Here is a 26,412-nt window from a genome sequence, read left to right on the forward strand (position 1 = left end):
ACTGAAACCTCTTATAAATTACTAAAGTACAAAAATATCAAGGGGTTTGAAATTGAGCTTAGAAAAAACTCATTTCTCGGATTGGCAGATTATCTAAAGTGAGTATTTCTTTGAGTAACCATCCATAACGTTCCACCGTTCTTCCTCAGTCCCACTGGCATAGTCACTAAGTCACTGGTGTCTGTACCTATGTTAAATTGGGAGTAAGACTTGGCTTCAAGGTGTTGGGCAAGTAGTTTAATCTCTTGGAACGTTGGTTTCTTCTCATAAATAGGGTTACTATCTCGCAACATGTTCTACCCCATAGTTTGGCGTTGAAACATGGATTGAGTTCTGATTTTCTTCAATTGGCTAGACTGGTCAACTGATTTCCTTATCTACTTATAATAAGAAAAAAGATCCTCTCCAAAATCTACTTTGTATTTTTTCTGAGATTTTGGAAGATAAAAGAAGATAATGGTTTGCCAACACTCTAGGTGACAAACTAAATTTTTATGAATGCCAGGAAGGAAGGACTATAGCCATAGTTGCTGTGAGTACCAGAGAGAAAGAAGGGTGGAAAAACATATTTTAGCAATCTGAGTACTCAATGTATTCAATGAAGCTTTTGGGAAGGGCAGGAAGATAGAATTATACTATGCTGATGACAGCACTCTTATAATTTAGTGAAACCAAGGGTTGCACTAGGCGTACCACGTAGAAGCCATCAAAATCAGCTGTGACTGTTTTAATGCAGCCGTCTTAGATGAGTCTCTGGTTCTTGGCAGCTACTCATGCTCAGGAAGCTGAAGCAGGCTGGACACTATCATGTTATGGCTAGACTGAGTGGCACAGTGGATGAGAAAGTGCTTTGTAAGTTATAAAGGGTGGCTTACTAAGTGAAGAACTGTTAATATTATTCAGTACCTTTGGAAATATCAATAATTCCCACAATTGCTTCCTTGGGTATATAATGTACATTATTATTAGCAGTGGTAATGGTAAGAATGCTTGCTACTTCTTGAGTAGCTGCTCAAGGCCAAGACTACAGTAGGCACTTACATAAATTTTTTCTAATCCTTATAGTAATCGTAAAAGGTATAATTATCATCATTTTACATATGAACAAACTAAGACTCAGAGAGGTTAAGAAACCTGTGCAAGGTCACACAGCTAGCACATCGCACAGTTAGGAATCCAGCCAAGGCCTGCCTAGTTTCGACGCTTCGCCACACTGCTTTCAGGACAATTGTAGACTGCTGAGCACAAGTTGCCCTTAGTGCGATAGGAGTTACAAAAGATGAAGTACACTTTTAACTGTTTTAAGTTAAAATGGTTAAAGCATCACATTGAACAGTTAAAATAAAAACTGTCTAATCCTTCACATGTGACTAAGAATTTCATAAAAGCTCAGATTATCACTTGCATTTCAGAGTTAACGGTGTGAATAATTGTTGAAAGATAACTGCTGTACAAACACCCACAAATGAGCACATGTAAAATGGTGAAATTTGAATAAGGTCAGTGGGTTGTATCCATGTCAATTTCTGGTTTATGACATCGTGTTACACTTTTGCAAGACGTTGCCATGAGGTAGATGGGGTGAACCTGAACATGGGATCTCTCTGCTTCACTTCTTACAACTGTTTCACTTCTTACAACTGCATATGAATTATAATCATATGAAAATTAAAATTTAATTAAGAAGAAAGATAACTGTCATGATTTACTTACAGCAAAGTTACTCTGGGCTGCATAGTGTAAGGGTGTCGCTCCTTGGCTGTCAGAGGGGATAGTTCCAGATTTATTTCTTTCTAAAAGGAGATGGACAATCTGTGCGTGGCCTGAAAGCAGACACAAGTTAGCTGTCATATACAAAGAACATTAATTAATTTATAATCTATTAAAGGAAAGGGGTAAGAAAAATCACTAGGACGTAATACAACATTCAAAATGGTTGCTGAGTAATGGCCCCCAGTTCAGCCTCTTCTCTGACTTCTCATTAAAATACTATGATAATGTAGAACAAAGGGACACATTTACAACACTAAAAACTTAAATCTTCAATCACGAAGGAAATGACATTAATTACTACTACCAGATTGAGAAAAACGTATATTAGGTATCAGCTTGTTGCATTCCTGGCTTCACTTTGTACCACTGCCCATAAGAAAGGTGGAAGGTGCATTACAAGCCAGTCCCACTCAGCCACCCACGTCTCTGGTCTCTGGGCTCCGCCGCACAACCAGTCTGAACTACACGGCTGTTCTCTTCTACTGTCCAGGAGGACAAATTGTAATGCAATCTGCGGGAATCTCTGAGGCCTCCTAACCCTCCCCTCTAACCTCCCTTCCCCAATCTTTTAACATCTAAGCAATCATTTGAAATCCCAGAAAACAAGTGGGCAGGAAAGATGAGGTGGTGGTGGAAAAACCATTCTGCAATGCATTCTGGAGGATGTGGTCTCCACAAGCAGAGAAATGTAGAAAGGATCAAAGAATGAACAAACCTGATAGTATATTTAGGAAACCTGAATTTCATAAATTCTCTTGCTTCAGCATATTGAGGAACCAGGCAATGAAGGAGATGCCACATTAACAGAGCAAGGAGACACTGCATGAAAGCCAGGCAGAAAAAAGGACTTTAGTGAGAGTTGTGCTCATCAACCTGCTCTCCAGCCACGATTTGAGATGGAGTTCTCCAGAACACAAATAGGCAAAAGTAGGATCAAAGGCAATCTATGCCACGTGGTCAATTGAAACACATCTTACGTTGTTTGAAGGGCAAAACACCATCAGGAAGATGAAGAATGTATCAGAAAGCGATCTAGAGAAGGATCCAGAGGAAGATCAGAAAACTGTTTGGCATCTTTGACTAAGTGCAAAGAGATGGCCTCTGTGAAACAAAACAGAATATCCTAAGAAAATGGATGGAAATGAAGAGATAATGAAAGGAAGTAGAAAGGGAGATAGAGATAAAAGGAAATATGGATGACAGAGGAAATATGATAAGAGAAGGAAATCAAAATGCAATCTATAAGAGACAGAAAGAATGCAGAACTTATGCAACAAAAAGTCACTTTAGTGATGTGGAGACAAATTTATGAAATCCTCCCAGAATGCAGAAAAAAAGAAAAAGGGATGAAACTGCACATTGAAATGAACTCTAAATAACAATAATAAATCTGATTATAAAACTGAATGCAAATGTAAAATTCATGTTCAAAAGAGACAATATATAATTTAAAAGCTAAAACCACAATAATAATTGGGAAAGAAAACCTCAGGTTACACTAACAAATACTAAGAGAGTGATAAGTATAAGTGTGCTAAATTCCTCAGTTTAAATAGGTGGGAATCAACAGATGCAGTTTTGCTCTTGACTTTGACTCAGGCTTGAAAAGTTTTGATCCATTTAAGGTAGACATTAATAAAACTTAAATAACCTCCTGAAACATTAGCTAATTCCAAACCAAATAACAACAAACTTAATCCATACACCAAAAGGCAGAAAACAAAGGAAACAGGAAAACAAAAGCAAAAAAAAAATTTTTAAGTACTTTTGTTTTATTTATTTTTTTACTTTAAAAAAACTTTTTATTGTTATTCAATTACAGTTGTCTGCATTTTCTCCCCATCTCTCCACCCCACCCCAGCCAATCCCACCTCCCTCCCCCGGCTCCACCCTCCCCCTTGATTTTGTCCATGTGTCCTTTATAGTAGTTCCTATAAACCCCTCTCCCCCAAAAAAGTTGTTGAAAACCAAAAACACCAATAATATTCAAAGAGCAGAAGAGCAGAAAATATAACAAATTATATACCTTATAAAAATGACTATTAATGGGTAAAACTCCTTCACTAAAGGAGAAAGACTCAGAATGCCCCCCCAAATCAGACACATATATGCACTCTCTCATCTGAAAATATGATCCCCCAAAATGCTAAAAGGCATATCAGAAAAATATAAAGAAAAAAAATCAAATATGATTGTATTAGCCAAACATAAAATTAAAGCCCTCCTCCCCCAAAATAAAGACGCTTGGTTGTGAAAAGAGGATTATTTTACGTTTATATGTCAGTAAATGTGCATTACTTTCATGATAATCAAAAGACATGATGTTGAAATTAAAATATGACAGAGAACACATTTATAATACTAAAAAATAAGCATAGAGATATTTAGGTGTAAAATAATGCCACATAATTAAAAACTAAAATAATTAAATAGAAGATGGGAGTTAGGGAAAGAGAGGGCATAGAAAGTTTCCTATATTCATGTAGTTCCTCCTACTGCTGATCTTTTGGCTCACATTCAACTCACCTAGTAAAGCTGCCCAGTGAAGTGGGGTTCGAAATAGGTTATCGTAAGATGTTATATTGCAGCTTTCATAAGAGGTCAAGACATCAACCACCGTCACGTTCCCATCAGCGACTGCAAAGTGAAGAGGTGTTCGACCCTCATAGTCTTGCCAGTTCAGTAAGGACTCCGTCGGAGCAGCATCCTGTTTTTAAGGAACCAGAGACTTCAGAAACACATAGAATCCTCCATCAATCACATATGACATAAGTATTAACTGAGCGGTTTTCTAAACCTCTGTTCTCTCTCAGAAAAGTGATAAAATTCAGAAAAAAGCAGTCTTTACCTTTAAAATTTATTTTCATACTGAACAATGAAGAGTACAGACAAGATCGAATAAACACCATGTGCTAACTATCTAGATGAAATAGGTATCAAAACACGTGTTTTGTGCTTTTGTACCTGTTATGGATTGAGCAAATGCTGTATATTTTGTTCTTTGGCTACCTACATATACATCCATAAATGATACATGAAATTTTGTATGTGTGGTTTTTAATATTTACACTTACACATTATACTCCATATATCTTTTGGCAATTTTTTCTTTCAACAGTAGACTTTGGGATATCTATGCTGATACTAGTTCATTTGTTAAAGCACAGTGTAGTTCCCCATTCTCCTACTGAGGGATACTTAGGTTATTTACATTTTCCCCACTATCAACAATGATGCTGCAATGAACATGCTTCCTTTATGCGTCCCCTTATAGCACAAAGGTGAGGTTTTTCTCTAGACTAGAAATCTAGCAGGGGATATCTGCATCCCCAAGTAGGCATCGTCAGGCTGTTCTCCAAAAGGTTGTTCCAGTGAACAAATCCGTGACAAGGTATAAAAGTTGTTTCCCCAAATGCTGGCACAAATTAACCGTTTGGTATTACCAAGCTTACTACATTTTTCCCCTTGTAGGTATAAAAGGCATTTCACTGATGTTTTAATTTTTATGTCTTTTATAAAGGAGGTTGAGATTTTCAATCACATGTTTATTGGCCGTTTGGCTTTATTTCTCTGTAAATCAACAGTTCACAACATTTACTCATTTTTCTACTGGATCTTTGTAGCAGAGTTATGACGTGCTGCTTAGGTCCCCTTCAGGACTAAAGGACTTGTTTCCGCAGCTGCTTGGAGTGCTACCAGCAGGTGACCCTCAGCAGTCGGCCATCTGATACTGCTATGGCTAAAGAGAGTTACCTCTCCCAAGGTCATGTCCTTTCTCAGATTAGGTCATATCAAAAGCCATGCCCTCTTGCCCCCGTGTGAGAACTCTCTGAAGGGCCATCTCGGATTTAGACCTGCTTGTACAGCCAGCCTATTTTACAAAGAAGAAAGAGTATGAAAGGTATTATAAATACTTCAAAAATACCACAGTAGTACTATAGGCCCTTCAGTTTCCCAAGGACTAAGATATATTTACATGGAAAAAAAAAAGACAGATCTGTGAGAAAATAAGATATGAGTGAGAATTATTCCCCAAGGACTTCAGATATTGGAATTAACACATAAAGAGTATAAAAATAGCTATCTATGAAACATGTAAGAAAGTAAAAATAAAATAGAAGTGAGCACAACTAAGAAGATTTGAAAAAGAACCAAACAGAACTTTTAGAAGTAAAAATGTAATCACTAAGATTAAGATTCAATGAACATAGTAAACAAGAGACTGGACTCAGAAGATTCAGTAAACTAGAAGACAGATCTGATGTAATTACCTAGAACTCAGCAGAGAGAGACAAATGTAAAAGAGGAGTTAAGATACATGGAGAATAAAATAAAAAGGTCTAAAATATGTATAAGTAGAGGCCATAAAGGCAAGAACAAAGGCAATGAAAAGGAGGCAATATTTAAAGAGATGATGGCTATGTATTTTCCAGAACTAAGAAGCAACAATCAGAATGTATACCAAACAGGAAAAAATAAGCCACACCTAGACACACTGTAGCACAACTGTAAATGCCCTATGGAGAAGAATTTAAAAGCAGCCCAAGAAGAAAGGTAAATCATCTATGAAGGAATGACAATTAGACCAATAACAGGCTCAGTCCCTCAAGAGTAACAATGAAAGGCAGATAGCAGAAAAATAATATAGACTGAGTTGAGAAAAGTAACTATCCAGAATTGTATATACAGCAAAACTATATGTTAAAGAACAACAAAGAAATGCGGACATTCTTAACAATTAAAATGGCTTATCACCAAAGATCTACACTAAAGGAAGTTCTAAGAATTATATTCCAAGAAGTAAGATAACAACCCTAGAAGGAGAATTTGAGATTCAAGAAGGCAGAGCAGAGAAATTATGCAAGCAGAAGTAAACAATCATTGTATATACAAAACAATATCTTTTAAAGTCTAATTTCTGTATTGCATGAAAATAGCATGAAATATTAGACTATCTAGCATGTAAATTGGAATTTGGGAAGAGTGATTAGAAAATCTCGAAAACATCTACTGTTAAATATTCAAAATTAGTAAGTATAGCAAGTTATTTAGATATGTAATTAATGAACAAAAATATCAATTGCATTTCTATACATATACAAATGTATAGAAATATACACCCATAGATATGCTTTCAAAAGTTCAAAGTGTCACTGTTTGTAAATAGCAAAAAACTGGAAATGGTTCAAAATCTCTGTCAATAACAGAATGAATAATGTGTGGTTTATTCACAAAATGTGATGCTATATAGCAGTAAAAATTAACATATTAAAGCTACACACAGCAATATAGCTAACATCAACAGCATAATGTTGGGCAAGAAAGTCATGTTGCAAAAGAATACACACATTATGATTCCACATATATAAAATTTAAAAAACATTACAAACTAAACAACATGTAGTTTAGGGACACAAACATATGTGGGGAAACTATAAGGTAAATAGGTGGAATGATAAACCCCAAACTGAGCATAGTGGTTGCCTCTGAGAAAGGAGAGAATAGAATGGTACTGGGAGGTACCCAGGGGACTTGAAAGGTAATGGTAATGTACTATTTCTTAAACTCAGTGATGAGGAGATGTGTATTTGTTGTCTCCTTATTCTTAATATCTTACATCTATTTCACAAATATTCACTTATATCTACTCACTATTTAGTAAAAACAAGTACAAAACAAAGGCAGGGAATGCAAAATATAAATTTACAAGCGTAGTTGATGGGGGACAGGAATAAGCACGGCCTCAGGAGAGAATGCATTTGGAAAATGGCACATAGAAAACTTCTACATGGTCTTAGATAGTGGTGTTAAGTAGAGGTATTAAAATGTTCTACAGTATTTCTTGAGTGATGTGTTCATATGTTTGTCATATTGTTTTGTTCTGTAACTTGCTGGTGTGTCACATACAGGATATGCTTTTGTGTGTACTGGATATTCCATAAGACAAACATTTGTGGGAAAGCCCAGCCAGGTCCACCAGCACCACTGCACTCACCAGAATGCACCGCACGGTATGAACAGCACTCGGGTCTTTGTGGTTGGCCGCCCAGTGAAGTGGGATTTTGCCTTCGACATCGGGAATGCCGATGTTGGAATCATGCTTGACAAGCAGCTTCACATGCTCAGGGTTATTGTAGTAGGCACTCCAGTGCAGGGCCGTTTGCTGTAAAATTGAGATCCTCGAAATGCCAACAACAACAACAGCGACAATAATAGCACAACAACAATTTTTCCCAGGCTCTTACTGTTGTAAGAGCTTTATTTGGGCAATTCTGGGAGAAAGTACCTTTGAATTTGCACGTGATTGATGAGGAAACAGCACAAGGAAGGAAAATAATTTGCTCTATGACATAAAGGTAGTAAGTGGCCAAACTGAGATTTTAACCCAGATAGTCTGCCTTCAGAACCTGCCCTCTTAACCACTGTGGGCATTTAGGTCATCAGGTACACTGAGAAATGGTAATACTGAGAAGGAGAAAAGCAGCCCAATCATTTATGAATAATTATCAACAAAGTAAGTGATGATTTTGATATTGCACCCAGCACCTTAAGAACTTGATACAATGTTTTGAATTATATTATCAAAAAGAAGATCCATACATAGGAAATCACAGATCTGGAATTCTTTTCTTATATTAAAGAAGAAATGTAATTTTACATGGTAAACTGTTAGCCTAGTTACTGATCAAAGATACCTTTTGAAAATATAGCAAAATTTGCTTTATTTCAGATGAAAGTTAAAAATGAACACTCTGAATGTGCTGATGTTGCCTTGAAACCTCTTCTGCGTTCTCAGCGACATGCCGTAGTGGACTGCTTTCTCTACCGGCAGATTTATTCAGGAGGCACAGAGAACCTGTTTAGATACACACTGTCCCTTCAAAGTAGCACTGTTATCAATCCAATCTAGAATCAGATCATGTAACAGCAGGAACTGAGCTCATTTGCCACAATGAACACTTTATATATGTATGGTATTCATTCAAAGTGTGCCTATAGGCATTTCATACAAAGAGTCACATTTTAACTTATTACCTTTTATTCAGTAATAACTGCAGAACAAAAATGTCACAAATAAAATAGCAATTAATTTGCCTGTAACTACATTTTCAGTAACAACATGTACAGTTTTGGTAATTCTTTTGTTTTCCCATGTTATGTTTGTTGTGACTATAGTTATTCAAATGTAGTATTATGTCTGTTGAATCTAAGAGTAAAAAAGTTTGGGGTTGTATTTTTTATGTCTTTGTTTTTTATTTGCCTAGTAATTCTCTTTTTAACTGTGGTAAAAAAATATACAAAACATAAAATTTACTATTTTACTGTTTTTAAGTATATAGTTGAGTGGCATTAAGTACATTCAAATTATCATATAACCACCAGATGGTCCATCCCCAATATTTTTAGCTTCCCAAACTGAAACCCCACACCCATTTAACAACTCCCACTCCCCACCTCCTCCCAGCCCCTGGCAACCTCTGTTCTACTTCTGTTCCTGTGGAATCGACAAATCTAGGTACCTCATAAGTGGAATCATACAATATTTTACCTTTTGTGTCACACGTTTTACTTAGCCTAGTATCTTCAGAGTTCATCAATGTTGTAGCATGTGTCAAAATATAATTCCTTTTTAAGGCTGGATAATATCCCACTGTATGTATACACTGCCTTTTGTTTAGCCATCGGTCATCAATGGACATTTGGGTTATTTCCATTTTTTTGGCTATTCTGAGTAATGTTTCTATGAAAATGGATGTACAAATGTCCATCCTAGTTCCTCATTTCAATTCTTTTGGGTGTATACCCTGAAAGAGTATTACTGGGTCACGTGGTAATTCTATGTTTAATTTTTTTAGGGGCTGCCATATTGTTTTTCCCAGAGGCTGTACCAATTTACATTCATACCAGCATTGCACAGGATTCCAATTTCACTATATCCTCACCAACACTTGTTATTTGTATGTACGTGTGTAATAACAGCAACCTAAAGGGTATGAAGTACTATCTTATTGTAGTTTTGATTTGCTTTTCCTTGATGGTTAGTGGTGCTGAGCATTTTTTCATGTGCTTGCTGGCTACTTGTATATGTTCTTTGGAGAAATGTCTATTCAAGTTCTTGGCCCCTTTTTAATTGGGTGGTTCTTTTTTTGTTGTTCATTTTTAATGTATGTCATAAAATTACTGGTTTGTGACAGATTGGACATTAAAACCAAACTGATCCTTTCCCTCAGATACTTTGAGAATCATGGCTCTAGGCATTTATCTTCCTCTCTCCTCTGGGCCTGTCTGGACGGTGTGGGCCCACTTTCCATCTGTCTTCTCTGGATGGCCTCCCATCCCTCGTTCAACACAGAATAATATACAGATACTGGAAGACAGGAGGACGTTTCTAGAATATTTGGGGAAGACATTATAAAGACCAAAGACACTCATAGCTTAAGTGATGAATGGTCTTTGTGGATTTATCAAAGTGCTTTCTGAAGTAAAATATTAGCGCTCTTGACATGCTGTGCGTTAGGAATAATATTAGTTAACAGTAAGCTGTAAAATAAAGTTGATTACAGAACTCTGCCTCATGTGGGTGACTACTAAACAAAATCTGAAAATCACATAAAGAACAATATGAGAGTGAAAGGATGATTGCATGTAATCCCAGGAGATTTAATCATAAGAGTTTTAATTACATGGGAGCATAAGAGTTATTAGCAAAGCTCTATAATTAAGTGCTGGTGGAAACAAAGAGGAATATTGCCCTTGTCTAAAGCCCACATTTCTTCCCTGTAAAAAATGATCAGAGCGATAACCAGTTGATCAAAACAATGACCAATGTGTACGACACGTTACAATTCAAGAGCGGGGAGAATAGCGGATCCTAGCAACAAATGCCAGGATGGATGTTAGAATCTAAATGAAACTAATAACATTTCATAGTTAACGTTTATTGAAAGCATGCGCTGCACTGGGCATTGTGCTAAACACTTTATATGTTTTATCTCGTTTTCTCTTCAACACCCTACTGTCCCCTTTTCACACATGAGAAAATTGAGGCAAAGGAGTCATTTGCCCAAGGACACAGAGCAAGCAAGTTCTAACTTCTAGACTGAAATCCAAATAGTCTCATGCCAAAGCCAGGCCATTCAACAACTGTGCACTTAGAACAGTGCCAGGCACTGGCCGCCACAGACCTAACACCACGGTCACTATCACAACCAGCTGCTAAATAATGGGTTTCTGTTTGAATTCCAGTCCTGCCTCTTGGATCTTGGGCAGAATTTTAATCTTTTGAGCTTCTCTTTCCCCACCTGTAAAAAGGAGATGATGTTACCTACTACACAGGGTTGCTGGGAGGATAAAACGACAGAATTTAAGTGAAATGCTTTATGAGGGCATATGGAGACTTGGACTGTTCGACCGTGTGTTCTACTGTGTGTACAAGTGGCAATTTTGGCCTTTTTTCTTGAGGTTTCACACGATAAATGCGAGCATTTGCTATCTACTCTTATTTGTCTTGGATTTTGGCAGTCCGTTACCTTGTTTTTATCCTGTGTATCCACTTCTCCTGGTGCCATGAACTTCAGCAGGAGTGCTAAACACTTAGGGCTCTTGTGCCGGGTGGTCAAGTGCAAAGGAGTCATCTCCTCAAGATCCTTCTGCATCCAATTTGCTCTACGTGTCAGTAAGAGTTTCATGAAACGATAATTTCCCTAAATAAAAAAATAAGAGATGGTAAGAAGAAAGTTAGTTCGGAGGCCAAGTTGTTTTAAATTTTAAAATGTTTTTAATTATTTTAATTATTCTGCTAGAGTAATAACATTCAGGATAATTAATAAAAAGGAAAATACTTATAATTCTATTATTCTATCAATTGTTTTATTTTTTTGTGTTTCCTTCCAACCTCTTTCTATGTGCATATAGTTTATGTAGTTGCTGGTCAATATTTCATTGTGTAAAAGCAATATATTTTATTTAATCATTCTAATATTATTTCCAATATTTTCTTTACAGAAACTGCTACAACATGCATCTTTTTCTCACATAGTTTGTTTTTTCTTATTTATTCTTTTAAAAGAATAGCCTTGGCTAGTGCGGCTCAGTGGATGGTGTGCCAGCCTGCAAACCAAGAGGTCGCTGGTTCAGGGCACATGCTTGGGTTGCAGGCCAGGTCCCCAGTTGGGGGCGTGCAAGAGGCAATCTATTGATGCTTCTCTCACACATCGATGTTTTTCGCCCTCTCTTTCTCCCTCCCTTCACCTCTCTCTGAAAATAAATAAATGAAATCTTTAAAAAAAAGAATAAATTATCAGGAACCAACCTCCTGGGTCAAAGGAGTTTACATATTTTACGTTTCTTTTGTGTATCCTCCAAATTGCTATCTAGGAGCGGCAATAAGTATGTTAGTTTCAGCATATTCTGGCCAATGTAGCACATATTTATATTCAAGATATGATAACTTTGTGAAATAAGCTGAGATTTTAAACCCCAATTAGAGGTGAGGGAAGTGAGGTTCAACGGGGTCAAATGCTTTGTTCACAACCATCAGGTTAAGGAGGAGGTGGTTAGTTTTCTTGAACACAGCTATTTACAGGGATAACTAAGCAAAAAGCAGCTTATTCAAGCTCCAAGTCCTTGACTCATGTGTCACCTAAACGCAAACTCAGAAGTCACTGTAGGCCATCCACTCGCAGGCAACACTCTCCTCACCAGGTAAACCCTCCTGGAAAAAGAAACAACTACAAGGGTTAGAGCAGCACACTGGCCGGGTTCCTGGTCAGTCACTGCAGCATAGCCCCCCTTATCCGAGGTTTCCCTTTCCGTGGTTTCCGTTACCAGTGGTGAACTGCAGCCTGAAAATATGAAATGGAAAACTGCAGAAGCAAACAATTCGTAAGTTTTAAATTGTGTGTAGTTCTGAGCAGTGTGATGAAATCTCGTGCCCTCCAGCCCTGTCCTGCCTGGGACGAGAAGCATCCTGTTGTCTAGTGTATCCGTGCCACATACCCACCCGCCCGTTAGTCACGTGGTAGCCATCTCGTTTATGAGAGAGAGAGAGAGAGAGAGAGAGAGAGAGAGAGAGAGCGTACATTCACCTAACTTTATTATAGTATGTTGTTACAATTATTCTACTCTACTATTATAAATTACACTTTATTAAAGGTGTGTATGTATAGGAAAAAACATAACATATGTAGGGTTCAGTGCTAGCCTCAGTTTAAGGCATCCACACAGGGTCTTGAAATGTATTCCCCACAAATAAGGGGGGACTACTGTATAGTATAGTATGTCTGTGTAATATAGAAGATTTGAAAGAAAACCTGGAAAAAATAGTTCTTTTGAGGTCTTTCCTAAGATGCTTAGTACCACAGATATTTCAAAGTCAAGATGACCACACTGTACTGCATGATCAAGTTCTCTGCCTACTTCATGCCTATTTCTCTCTCCCTCTCAAAGCGTGGTGGGCGGCGTTATCTGCCCTTTTCATCCTCTGAGATCCTCTCCATCTTTAACCTTATGGGCAATTTGGCAGTTTAGGATTATAACGCGTTGATGTTTTACTATGAGGGGGCTATAAGGATTAGCTAAGGAAGACATCTGTTAATTAAGCAGCCTCCCGCCACGATGGAGGCTGTGAGCTCTAAGGCAAAGTGGACCAGTTAGAGCAACAATGAGGGCAGAAGGATGACTGAGAGTTGCCTCCTTGCCCACAGGCACAGAGACAGGATTCAAGACAAGCTCAAGAGCTGGGGCAGAAATAAGAAAGAACAAGGCTAGGAAAAGGGATGGGCAGCCCTGGAATGGACTGAAAAGTGAGCTGACTCAGCTGGGTTATTTCCTCTCCGAGGTTTGTCCGTGACCACCCTAAGTAGACCACCCTTATTTTGTTCTTTATCCTACACCCTTTCACACCTTCACATTACTCTCCTCAGCTTACAGTGACCTGTGTTTGCTTCCCCTCGCCGTGATCGCCCTCACAAGCTGTAAGCTGCAGAGACCGTGTCTCAGTGACCACTGTGCTTGGCGCAGTTCCAGGCACAGAACAGGTATTTAGCAAATGTTACTTGAAGGACTGAGTGAATAAGAGGAAATGAAATCTCTTCTAGGGGTTTTGTTTTTATTTGAAAATCCTTATGGTTGCTACATTAGATCATAACAGTTAAGAATTTTAATTCTCAGACATCTTGTGTTTTGTTCCTCTTACTTTTTAATGTTTCTTCATGTATCTGACCTTCATTCACAATGGACATCATTTGTCGGGAATTTTCATGTTGCCCAGGGCCAACTTTCAAAAAGGAAGGCGCTAACTTTTCCTCAAGAGGGCACCCTGCTCTAAATCTCTTGCCATCCTTTCTTTGAAAACAGAAAAGGTGCCCAGGAAAAACAAGTCTAGATGGTACTTCAGACCAAAAAATAAAGGCTGACCTTTCTGAGCATTAACACTTCAGGTATTACAGAATAATTCATCATGACCTTTTAAAGATATTCAATTGTGCAATCATTTGGATTCTGAAATTTAGAGGCAAAGGAAAGGAAAAGGAAACAAGAATATGTTGAGGGGGTGACTAGTGAGTTACTGAGCCTTGTTCGGAAGCAGGCAACGGCAAAATGTTTGCACTTCACTTCACTTATTACAAGATCCTTGGCAGATTTCATCTTCACCCCTCACAGAAGTATCATAGAGAAATCTTACAGATTAAATAAAGTGTCTTCCTATGCCTCTATCTCCTCATCTGTAAAACAGCAATACTACTACTCCCTGAGATTATGATGCATAGGAAGTGACAAAGATAATATTTGTCAAGTACTTAGAACAGTGCACAGAGCAAATGCTCAGTAAATGTTTGGTAGTTTCACTACGAGCAGTTTTCCAGTGCGGAGGAGGCAACAAAGCACAGACGGTCAGGGGCAACCAGGAATGGCCCGTGACAGAGGGCGTGCAGATAGGAAGATATGACCGTACGTGGTAAAAACCTAGTTCTGCCAGTGACTGAGGAGAAACCCGAGGTTGGGGATAGGTGAAAGTAAAAATAGTTGGAATGCTATAAATAATGGTTTTTCTAATTGCTTTTTTTACATTGAGAAAGATGTCTATACTTTACCTACAGATAGTGATGATATAGGACCAACAAGGGCACTCCCAGTAGGAATTTAGCAGCTGCCATGGGAGGGGTCAGCTATATGATCAGGAGCTTCTCTTATTTGAGGACAGAAACACATCAGAATGCTGGAACTAGAAACAGTATAATCCAGTTGGACCAAGGTCAACTTCCTCGGTCTCATGAACAAGCATTTACTAAACATCCACTGTGTGCAAACTCAGTTCTAAGAAGGAGCACAGGGGACAGAGCTCAGAGCTAAAATCAGGGTATTTGTAGAGTCAGTGGAAAATGGGAAGATTTAGTTCAAGGCAGCAAGCTAATTTTATAACTCTGTGAAGGTTATATGACTCTGGGGGCTCCCGTGACAGATACTTTGCTTCCTGTAAAGCCCCCTCAATACAAAAGGAAACACACAAAATGTCTAAACATTTCTTCATTATTGCTTGAAATTGGAACTTAAGATTTCAGGTTTATTCTTATACTATAAACACTTTGGGGAGGACTGGAAGTGCATCATTTAGTATCATCTCTTAGGACCACACAGAACCTCTTAATGCCGAGGTGTGGACTGTTTTAGGATCTGCTTTTATAATTTCTGACCGGGTAGAAAACAGTGTAAGAGTGAAAGAGATAACAGATCAGAAGAATGTGTATTCTTAAGGAAACTCTAACACTTCAGACAGAAGCGAGAGCTGCATTTATAGAAAAGCCCTGATTTTGTTACTAAAAGGACACTGACTCTGAGTGACCGGGTCTACCACACCACTGAAACGGGAAAACTTCCCTAATGTCTCAGAACACAGGCTCTTTTGTTTTTGTTAGGTACTCACAATCCTCACCTCATTTTGCTCTAATTATCCATCCCAAAAGCTGCTTCTTTTGTTTGTAATGCAAATGCTTATAACATTTGGTTTTCCCCCAAATGCACGAGAAAGAGCACACTATCTAAAAGGGTTAAAGAGCATGAAAACGTTCTCTGACCTGGACAACAGAATTTGAAATGAATCTGGGAAATAATCAACCCAAAATACCACTTTTAATTTTTCACAGTTCTTTTGTCTGTCCAGTTCTCTAAGGTGAACTCCTTTTTACGGAAAAAAACACACAGTTATTAAATCTTAATAACAGCAATATAGAAGTTTTGAATGAAATACCTGATATTTTACTTCAGATTCTTCATTTTTAAAGAAATAACACAACATAAATCATCAATGCGCCCTTTTTGCCCTTCTCCAATTCCACTGTCGTCTCTCCCTCTTTGGACACGACTTTCCCAAATGTGCTTATCATTCCAATGAATGTTTTAATACTTTTATTTCTCATAAACATATGTATCCACAAGTTACACAGTATTGTTTTACATGTGTCCAATCTTTATGTAAATAGTACTGTATGAATCACTCGCCACCTTTTATTCAAACCAGCATTTTTGAGATTTATCCAAGTTGCTTTGGATCATACATTTTCACCGGAGAAAGTATTCTGTCATGAAAATAATATGCTGCATTTATTTATTCTCTAAAGGAATATTTAGTATGTTTCTTGTTTTTTCACTGGTACAGTCAATATCGTAATACATTTTCCTGTACATGTCTCCTGGTAAATTTGCAAGAGTCTCTGAAACTTCTGGGTTGAAATTGCTCTCTAAAGTAGCCACTCCACCTCACACTTCCGCCAGTAATGTACGAGAATTCTTTTCACTCCACGTCTCCGCCACACTTGGTTTTGTCAGACTTGCTAACTTTTGCCAATAAAATGTACAATTGTTTTACCATGGACTTAACTTCCATTTCCCTCATTGAGGTGGAATGTTTTTATATATTTGTTGGCTATTTGTATCTTCTTTGTGTGAATAGCCTTTTTGTGTTGTTCACTCATTTTCCTTCTTAGCTATTTGTCTTTTTCCTACTGATCTGTAGGAATTGTTTACTTATTCTGGGTACTAATTCTTGGTTGGCTTTGCAAATATCTTCTCTCTTTGTGTGGCTTGTCCTTTTGCCTTGTTTGTGCTCTTCCCTTAGGATTGAATTCATGGTCTGAATAATGATGTTTTTAGCTTTCTTAGCATTAGATTTCTTCATATATTTTGAAATTTTTGTTGAGGCTCATTTTAAAGGGAAGATTGTTTGCTGTTATTTTTCATTTTTTCTTCTTTGCTCACCATCATAGCTGGTAATACCCAGCTTCCAATCCGTGATACGAATCTGTTCTTATAATCATCTTTTGCAGCCCTGTGTCTAGTGACATGAGGGATATCACAGTTATTATCACTGAACTAGTGGGTGGCTTTCTGGTCCTGACTTTGATCTTTGTCCTGCTCCTGCCATTTCTCTAAATAAAACAGCTTCCTCATAGGCTATGGCCTCATACTAATAAAAAGAATACTCCCAACTTTTAAGGATTCTCTTGGCTTTACTTTAGTGTGAATATGACCATTCGTGAAGTGGGGAAAAAAAGAGAGTGTCTTTCTGAACCGGCAGTATCTAAAATCATCTTCTACAAAACTGCCGTCTATTCCTGTAAGTGCCTCAATCATTAACTTGTAGACAACTGGCTCAATCATCAAAACATTCCGGATCCTCAACTCTACATTTCTTCCCCAAATGGCTACCGCAGTTTCTGTATCTGGCTCCCAGGAGCCTTTGCTATTTGCTGCTTCTTCATTTGAAACAATTCCTTTAACAGGCGCCAATGCTCAACACGTGGCCCACTCTACTACATCAGCTCCTTTCCCCGCTGGAGTACATGTTTCCAGCTAGTAACTTTGCATTCTCTCTGTGTCCTCAGCACGTAACATTTACTATCATTGTAGCTGGGGAGAAAACAATTGTTCACTATACATACAAATGTGCACTACACTTTTTGTTCATTTATAGGCTTGTAATTTTGCTCTGGAATATTATAACTATACATATAATGCACGAATGTAAGGTGGGCATTCTGTCATATTTCATTCTGAATCCTAGCCATATTAGGTACCAAAAGATTCATTATTTAAAACTGAAGTAGAAATAAAAGAATCATAATGTTATTATTAATTCTAACGATATCTCTAAAATCACATATTTATAAACTTGCAAGGCATCTACCATATTAACTTTTAAAAAAGAATCACTATCCCTAGGAAGTCTACAGGCCACAGATGTCAGTAATCCCATTAAATCAAACTTTGCTCTAATGGCTACAGATGCAGCTGAGTCTTAGAAACGCCACACGGTGTTGGGGGTGGCAATCTCCCTTGAGGCCTGAGTGTCCCTGTGTGTACTTACACGGTATACCAGGAATGCAAAGTCTGGATTCCTCTTTACCTGGGCCATTTCTTAGAGTTGGGTTTGCAGTGAGCAATCTTGAGGAATGAGGTAATGTCACCCTCCTGGACTTTACACAGAAGCAGGCTTGTTTACCACTTACTAAAGTCTGGAGAGATTCCTAAAATGTCGTGCATTCCTCAGAGGCCCTGTAAACCCATTGTATGCTCGGTGTCCCTCTGGACCCTCTGTATTGCCCACATGGTTCTTGGGGGCAAGGTAAATGGGTGTAAACATGTAAATGCTCATGCTCCTTGCTATGCCATCCGTGAGAAAGCTTTTATTTCATCTCTGATGGTAGTCTTGTATCTTCTACCAGTACCTGTGGCCAACTTATTGCCCTGTAATAAGTTAGTATATACAAAAGAAAAAAGTAGGGTAAAATTAAATCCAAGACCTGACAGTACAGGCAATGAGGATGGGATGCCAACAGAGACAGTTTTCTTGAAGAGTAAGGACATGGGCCCTGCAAGTCAGGTTCAGGCCTGAGAAGCCCCCCTGAGATCATGCCCAAGTGGTGGACAAGGTTGGGAAGGTAAGGCACCCCATTTTCCTATCAGTTAATGAGTCTGACTGGCCAGGAGTAGGATAAAAAACCCCAGCTTGAATGGCGGAATGGTATCTCTGTGCAGGCAGAGCAAGGGATGTTAGCAAGACACTGGGGCAGCAAGCTGAAACGCAATGAGGTGGTGGCTGCTGAGCCGAGGGATCTCCAAAGTGGAAATACTTGGTGAGAGCAATGAGGACCTTGCTCTTCGAAACAGAACTTTGAGTGGACAAAATGCATTAGGCATTCACTTGGTTGAGACAGGAGCGAGCAGCTGCTCAAAAGCAAAAGTGAATGCAAAGCCTAGCACAAGCCACCTGCACTATGTACCTGACTCTGCTGTAGGTAGCCTGACCTGTCTGGCAATGAGGACAAAGCACAGGGTGTAGAGGTGGCCACTGCCTAAAGCAAACCTAGTGGCTTAATGGTGCCCTTGATGCATGGAGGTTCTGCTGGAACCTGCGGCCTGGTTAGCTGATGATTTGGCTAAGTGAAAGTCTGATGGTATCCATTGGGAGGCAGTCAAACCTCAGCTGGAGGTAGTCCAACTCCGAAGAATGCCTGTGGTCAAGGCAAGGCAGTCAGGGGCCTGAAATGAAAGCCATCATCCTTGCCTGAAACACTACTCCTAAGGACAGGGCCTGCTTTTACTAACTCCTGGGTTGTTGCCAATGCTCCAGTCATCTGGCCTGTCACTTGAAAGACTGTAGATGGTAAGTTAAAGACACCCCTCTTTGGGGAAAAAACTGTGGGAACAACTTGTAGCTGCAAATCGAACAGTCTGGGTCACTCGTGTAGATGCCCACAGTAAGGGTCTATTTTCCGATAAGACTGACTAGAATCAGGTTGCTAAATAAGCCTGCATTGCCCAGGGCGTTGGCCATTTGCTCCCTGGATCCACCCCTGCACTGAACATGGCAATGAATTCATCGTCACGGACTGGGCCCAAAGTAAAAGGTATGTGTTTTAAATATAAATTAATATTAATTTCTATTTAATATAAGTCATACTTTTTAACATAAAATGTATTTTTATTAACATTTAATACATTTTAATATTTATTAAGCTTATAATTCATTGTCATTTTTAATACAGAACACAATTTTATTTTATATTACTTAATATAAAGTATACATTTTAATTAAAATATAAATCTATATTTAATGTTAAAACACAATTATTTAAATATATATTTAGATACCAAACACATACCAGATTTGAGTATTCTTCTAAGTTGCTTTATTTTCCTTGTGTTGAAGGAGGCCACACTACACAGGGCATTGCCCTGCCTTTTTCTGGCAGGGACTTCTGACCCTTCAAAGTTGGGGCGTATCTGTGCCTCATCATAGCAGACATCTTTCAGGTTACAGTGTCGCTGTTGTAGCCTGATTTCCCTGCATCACTCACAGCACGGAGGCCCTTGAAAATAAGCTGTTTTGTGTTTTGGGGGTTTTATCCCATCTGACTGTCATAGTCTGCCTATGGTGCTCCTTTGTCACAAAGACCATCCAACAAAGGGTTGAGAGTTAAGGTATCTGATGGACATTCTATGCCCCCAACCATGGCCAGGCATCTCAAATTGTCAAGACCTGGCACATCCTCCATGAAAATAAGCTGAAAAAGATTTCTGAGTCTATCTCAGTTACCTCCTCCTGGTCTACACACCCAAGTGAGGCAGCTTGGTTCATGAACTTGCAGAACGAGCTCATCTCGTTCTGCAAGCCTTCTGGGAAATAATCAGGACAAGAGGATAGGGTATTACATACACCTATTTTTAAAATTTGGGGTTCTGCCCTGCCCATCCCTGGTTATGATGTTTCTTTCTTTTCCCTAAGAGAAATCCGAGCTGGCCTGGTTGGTATACGCCCCTCAGTGGAAGCCCGACCAACTCAGTGGAAGGAGGCCTAGAGATCAAACTTAACTCTGGTTCTTTTACCTGGATTTGTTTTTTCAGTTGACAGGGTCCTAGATCATTAACATCAGTGATGACCACTTGATTGATACACTGCTCACCAAGTCCCCCCACACACACAGTGTCCATGTGGGCTAGGGTGGGGGATACAGTGAGTCTCTGTACATATGTCTTACAGGCATCTACCTTCTAGATGAGAGATATGCGTATCTCATCTAGAGGATGACCAGAGACACACTGATTTTGTGGCCAAGGAGAGAAAGCAATAACTTCTGCCCCTGAAAGGGTGCCCCTTAGACCAGCAATTTTCAACCCAATTCATGGCACACATAGACTGATTACTAAAATTCCGCAGCACACCAAAAAATACATTTTTTGCTGATCTGACAAAAATATAGGTATAATTTTGATTTATTCACACTGATGGTTATTGTTGTGTTGGCTGCTGTCATTTTTTTTTACTTGACAATGTAAGGTACAAGAGTGCCCTTGACTAAGTAGTCAGGTATTGCATGTTTTAAAAATTCCTGTGGCACATTAGTTGAAAATCACTGCCTTAGACATTAGGGAGGTATAGGGAGTTAAATGACAGTTAATGCTCTCTGTGTTCTCTGGAGCCATGCCTGAATCGAGGAGCAGCTGAGGCTAGCAATCTGATCCGCTTCTGTGTCCATTGTCCCCATCCATGGGCTATGAAACAGAAAAATTAATGTGGACATGAGGGTCCCAAACCCCCTGCTGTGCTTGATGCCATCAGTGGCAGCTCCTGAATGTGGACTCCCTTGTACATGTAGAAACATAGGTGCTGGCACAAATTTATTTTAATCTGATGGGTACAGATTCATAGGCTTCTCCTGTGTGAGAAGCCTTGGGTTAGGCGATGCATGACAGCTGAAGTTGCACCTACTTGGTGATATTGCCCCTGTGGCTTAGCTAAATCAGTGCAATGTGGTCTAAGTACAACAATGAACCCTAAACTAAAGTGACTTGTGCCTCCTCAGGTTATATATTTGTATGTCGTGGAGAGAGGGCCACGAAACATTCCTTCACTGGGTCTGGCTTGCTTTTTAGCCCATCTAGTATCTTCTGTAATTACTGGCAATGACACCAAAGATCAGCAGGCAAGTCAAACTTCTTTGCATGAGTCGTAAGAGTAATAGACTAGCCTTCGAGTACATCCTGGTTGTATATAGTAAGACATACTATCTCCCTTGGTGCTTATTCACAGTTGACTTAGTCCAGGATACTAAGGAGCACAGCTGAAGTCAATGGTGCAGGTTGTTCTCATCCTGCTGCTTGGAGTCCTATTAATTAAACGTTGTAAGAGACATATTAAACCGATTTGTTCCCAGACTCTGTTGGTCGGATTAATTAGAGTATAGCTGACCAAATGGTATGCTCACGTCAAGAATGTGTCACAGAGTTGTCCAACCTTTTGGTGTCTCTGGGCCACACTGGAAGAAGAAGAGTTGTCTTGGGCCACACATTAAATACATTGTAACATGTAATCACAAAATACTCTCATAATGTTTTAAGTAAATTTATGATTTTGTGTTGGGCTGCATTCATAGCCATCCTGAGCCGCATTAGGCCCATGGGCCACAGGTTGGACACCCGTGATAGGGCTAAGGGATGGATTTTTGGAAAAGGCATTTGCCCTGGGTCCTGATCATCCCTGCATGTTCTTAGGCCAAGAACACAAGGTCTTGACCAGCCTTTACCTAGGCAACATCTAGGCTGTGTTTACAACAGTCATCTTGGGGGGTGAGGTCATGCTTTCCTGTGGACTTACTGCTTACTATAAAAGCAGTAGAGTCCTGCCCTGGCTGCTGTACTCAGCGGACTGAGCGCCGGCTTGTGAACCAAAGGGTTGCCAGTTTGATTCCCCGTCAGGGCACATGTCTGGGTTGCTGGCCAGGTCCTCATTTGGGAGCATGCGAGAGGCAACCACACATTGATGTTTCTCTCCCTCTCCTTCTCCCTCCCTTCCCCTCTTTCTAAAAATAAATAAATAAAATCTAAAAAAAAAAAAAAGCAGTAGAGTCCTGAGGGTCAGTGCTCCTCAGCAGATAAAACCCACTGCGTGTGCAGCGTCTGTCTGGGCCTTCCGCACCTTCCCCATGGTTCTTGCGGGCAAAGGAAACCAATGCACACATACAGGTTTTTGCTTTGTGCTAACAGTAGTAAAAAGAGTAAAAAAGTAGTAAGAAACAGAGACTACTCCTGTGAATAGTCTCTGATTCTGGATCTCATGTTTATTGTCAGCATCCACGAAACAGAAAGAGGACTAACTTCTTAGCTTGTAGGGTAAAACCAAATCTCTGATCCTGAAAATAATTCTATGTTATTGTAATATGAAACGCAGGGTATGAGGAAGTGAAAAATATGGCTAGAGGGGCTAGAAAATGGAGAATCTCAACCAGCACGGTAGAGTCTAAAATTTAATCTATGGGCAATGAAGCGCCAATGAAGAGGCTAAGAAGGAAATGACATGAGTGGATCTGGGTTTTTAGAAAATATATGGAGGCGCCGTGAAGTACTGGTTTAAAGGGATCAAACCTTTAGGCTGGGAGACTAGTTAGGGGGTTACTACAGCAATCCAGAAGAGCTGAATGAAAATAAGGAGACAGATTAGTGAAATATATATGAGGACTCCTGAATGAGTAGAAGATGGAAGATGGTGCCAATAACTGTAAAGATGGGAGAAAAAATAGAGATGGAGGATGAAGATTTATGAGTTCTGTTTTTTTTTTTTTTTAACGTGGAGTTCGGGGCATGTGAGGGTAATCTATATAAAGATGTCTAGCAAAAAAAAAGTATATGTATGGATCTGAAGACTAGAGGAGATGGCTAGATTCAAGACACAGGTTTATGAGTCATTTATATTAATAGTTGCTTCAACTATTTTATCCAAAGACAGCAATTCCTGGCATAAATGAAAGTACATAAAACTGGAAAAGTGAACCTCCACATCCTAACTAAAATATAAACATCATTTAAATATCCACATAAATAGCTCAGCACAATGCAATCTACTATTGTATTATTGTTCTTTTATCTAGACCATGAGGTACCACTATCACATCAAATAAAGAGTATAAATGGATTGGAGAAGAGAAGGGCCTTTCCATGTTATTCTTATCTACTCAGATCATCTTCTTGTCTAAATTTGTTTTGCTTGGGTTGTGCTTGGTTGTGCCTAGTTGTGCTTGGGTTTCTTGGACTTTTATTTAACATAAATATTTGTAGGAAAGCAAATAGCTATAAAAACCAAGTTTTTGAATGACATTGACTCCTCTGGGCTGTAGAAATGAAACTGAGTCTGCACTGCTTTCCCCAGTCACAGCCAGCCTCCCTCCCTCTTTCCCTACATTTCTGATTGTCAAGCCTAAATGCTGTGTTTATAGACAAAATTTCTAATTCTCAACCTTTGATGGTAATCATATTACAACCTGCCATTTAAGCAAATCTTTAAAAACTTTTTAAAAGCCATTTTATTATTCCCTAGGGAAAGGCTAAGAATGGCATTTCAAAGACAGAAAAGGAGCTTTATTTGTTATTTTCCAAGTTTAAGATGTTCATCCATCTGGCAGAGCAGCTAGACAATGCATCAGCCAAGAACATCTCTCTGGCTTAAAACAGATCCTGGCTCTCAAAGGGATTTGACTGAAGGAAAGGCAACATCTTTAGTTGCTCTGTGGCTGAACTCTTCTAATATTTCTCCCCAATGCCTCCTCCAAGCCTTGGCTCCATCCACTAACTTGGTTTTCACAGGAATAGACAGAGCTATCAAGTGGCGCAGAGTCAAACAGCACAACAGAAAGAGAAAATGTTACTGTCCACAAAAAAAGGCAGACAGGCTTTTGTCTAAGATACTATGGAAAGGTATCCTTGACTCTGAAGCTTCCTTACCCAATGCCAGACTTTTCATGTGCTCTTCCTTCTTTTTTTTAAAAAAAGATTTTATTTATTTATTTTTAGACAGAGGGGAAAGGAGGGAGAAAGAGAGGGAGAGAAACATCAATGTGTGGTTGCCTCTCACGCAGCCCAGGCATGTACCCTGACTGGGAATCCAATCAACAACCTTTTGGTTCTCAGGCTGGTGCTCAATCCACTGAGCCACACCAGCCAGGGTTTCATGTGCATTTCCTACCTAATATAGCATATTTTATTTAGAATATTAAGAAAATTAGTCCCCACAATGGAGAATGTTTCATAAAAAAATAAATGTTTATAAAAGTTATAAAATGTTGTGATGATTGTGCTTGTGAGGTACCCTCTTTTATTTAGAATGGTCCTTTAAATTGTCACAACCTTTTGGGATAATTATAAAATGTATTTTGTTTCTCATAGTTAATATTTTATTGATAGGAACACATTTATCTTAAGTCAGTAATTCTCAAACTGTATCATGCTTTAGAATCGTCTGGAGGGCTTGAAAATACAGACTGCCGAGTCTCTCCCTGAGCTTTTCATTCACTAGCTCTGGTGTGGGGTCCAATGATCCACATTTCAAATAAGCCTCTGGGGAATGCTGGTGCTGCTAGGTTCAGGAGTCCACACTCTGAGAATCATTGTCTATACAGAGAACCTAATGCCAGCGTTCTCAACCCTGAAGAACTTAAAAAAACAAGTAACACTACCACCACAACCAACAACCAAAAAAACAAAAAAAGAATGTATGTTCCATCCCAAGTCAATGAAATCAGAATTTCTGAGACTTCGGAGTTAATATTTCCTTCATGCTCTGTAGGTGATTCAAAATGGTATCACAATGAAGAACTATGGACTAATTCAATCTTCATTCAAGACTCACTAGTTATTTACTCAGACAATATGCTAAGGGTTTTGGAAGCTTTACAAAAATAATTAAAATACAGATGTATACTCATATACAATATAATACATAGTATAAGCAATGGGGTAGTAAGGAGAGTGCATTAAAAAATACAAAAACAAAGCATAGAGACAGGCAGAACAGAGGATGTACTCTCAGCCTTTAGTGCTGAGGGGGGAAGTTAGATTAGGAAAGAATCCGTGGAGAAGACGGCGGTTGTGCTGGATCTTGATTTCGGATTACGAATACTTTAGCCCCCTTCCGCGTCTCCGTCCTGTTCGGCCTCCCCATTTCTTTGATATGGACAATAGGCATTTTCTGAATTTTATGTAAAGTGCTAAACAAAGATAGTTTTGGGTCTTATTTCTACCCCTTCCAATTATTTGTCCCCATGTAAGTAAGCTCTTCTTATATAGAAATTCTAAAGCCAGCATTGGTTGGGTATATCGAGTCTCTTGTATCTACTTATTACACAGTGCAACAATTCCCACACTACCCCTCACTTTGGCTATAACGGATAGGAAAGCCATTTGCAAATATCATTCCCTATTGTAACACAACGAATGAGATAAATCCTATGTCGGGACAAATGGTGATAAAAACTCTGAAGATGCAGCACATAACCCAGACTTGAAGGGGCTGATAAAGGCTTCTTGAAAAACAGCGCCTGTGCTGCTCCTTAAAGTGAATATACAATTAAGCCAGCTTCAGGGGGAAGGAAGCTGAATGTGCAGGGGCAATGTGGGTGGGGAACGAAGGGGAGAAAGAGGTGACTAGAATAAAAGCTTTAAATAATCAGCATGCCCGAGGATAGAGTAGAAGCCAAAGGAAGCAAGGTAAGCAAGGAGTAGATGATGATGAAAGGAATGTAGACTTCTTCCTTGAGGTTTCTGAAGCAGTACTGAAACATTTAAATAAGGCAGTGACACCAGAGAGCTCTC

At 39.0% G+C, this 26,412-nt stretch overlaps 1 protein-coding gene across 4 annotated transcripts in view; it reads right to left on the reverse strand.

Moving 5' to 3' along the window:
• Window positions 1–26,412, reverse strand: part of INVS (inversin) — a 125,402-nt gene that overhangs the window by 55,110 nt on the left and 43,880 nt on the right. For all 4 annotated transcript variants that reach the window (XM_024560090.4, XM_024560091.4, XM_045195093.3 and 1 more), the window contains 4 exons: window positions 11,304–11,477; window positions 7,769–7,936; window positions 4,300–4,480; window positions 1,714–1,823 (listed from right to left, as the gene is read on the reverse strand). In XM_024560090.4, coding sequence (XP_024415858.2) covers window positions 1,714–1,823; window positions 4,300–4,480; window positions 7,769–7,936; window positions 11,304–11,477 — 633 coding nt within the window. The remainder of the gene's footprint in view (window positions 1–1,713; window positions 1,824–4,299; window positions 4,481–7,768; window positions 7,937–11,303; window positions 11,478–26,412) is intronic.

The sequence above is a fragment of the Desmodus rotundus genome, chromosome 1 (assembly GCF_022682495.2).
Source record: "Desmodus rotundus isolate HL8 chromosome 1, HLdesRot8A.1, whole genome shotgun sequence".
Taxonomy (NCBI): Eukaryota; Metazoa; Chordata; class Mammalia; order Chiroptera; family Phyllostomidae; genus Desmodus; species Desmodus rotundus.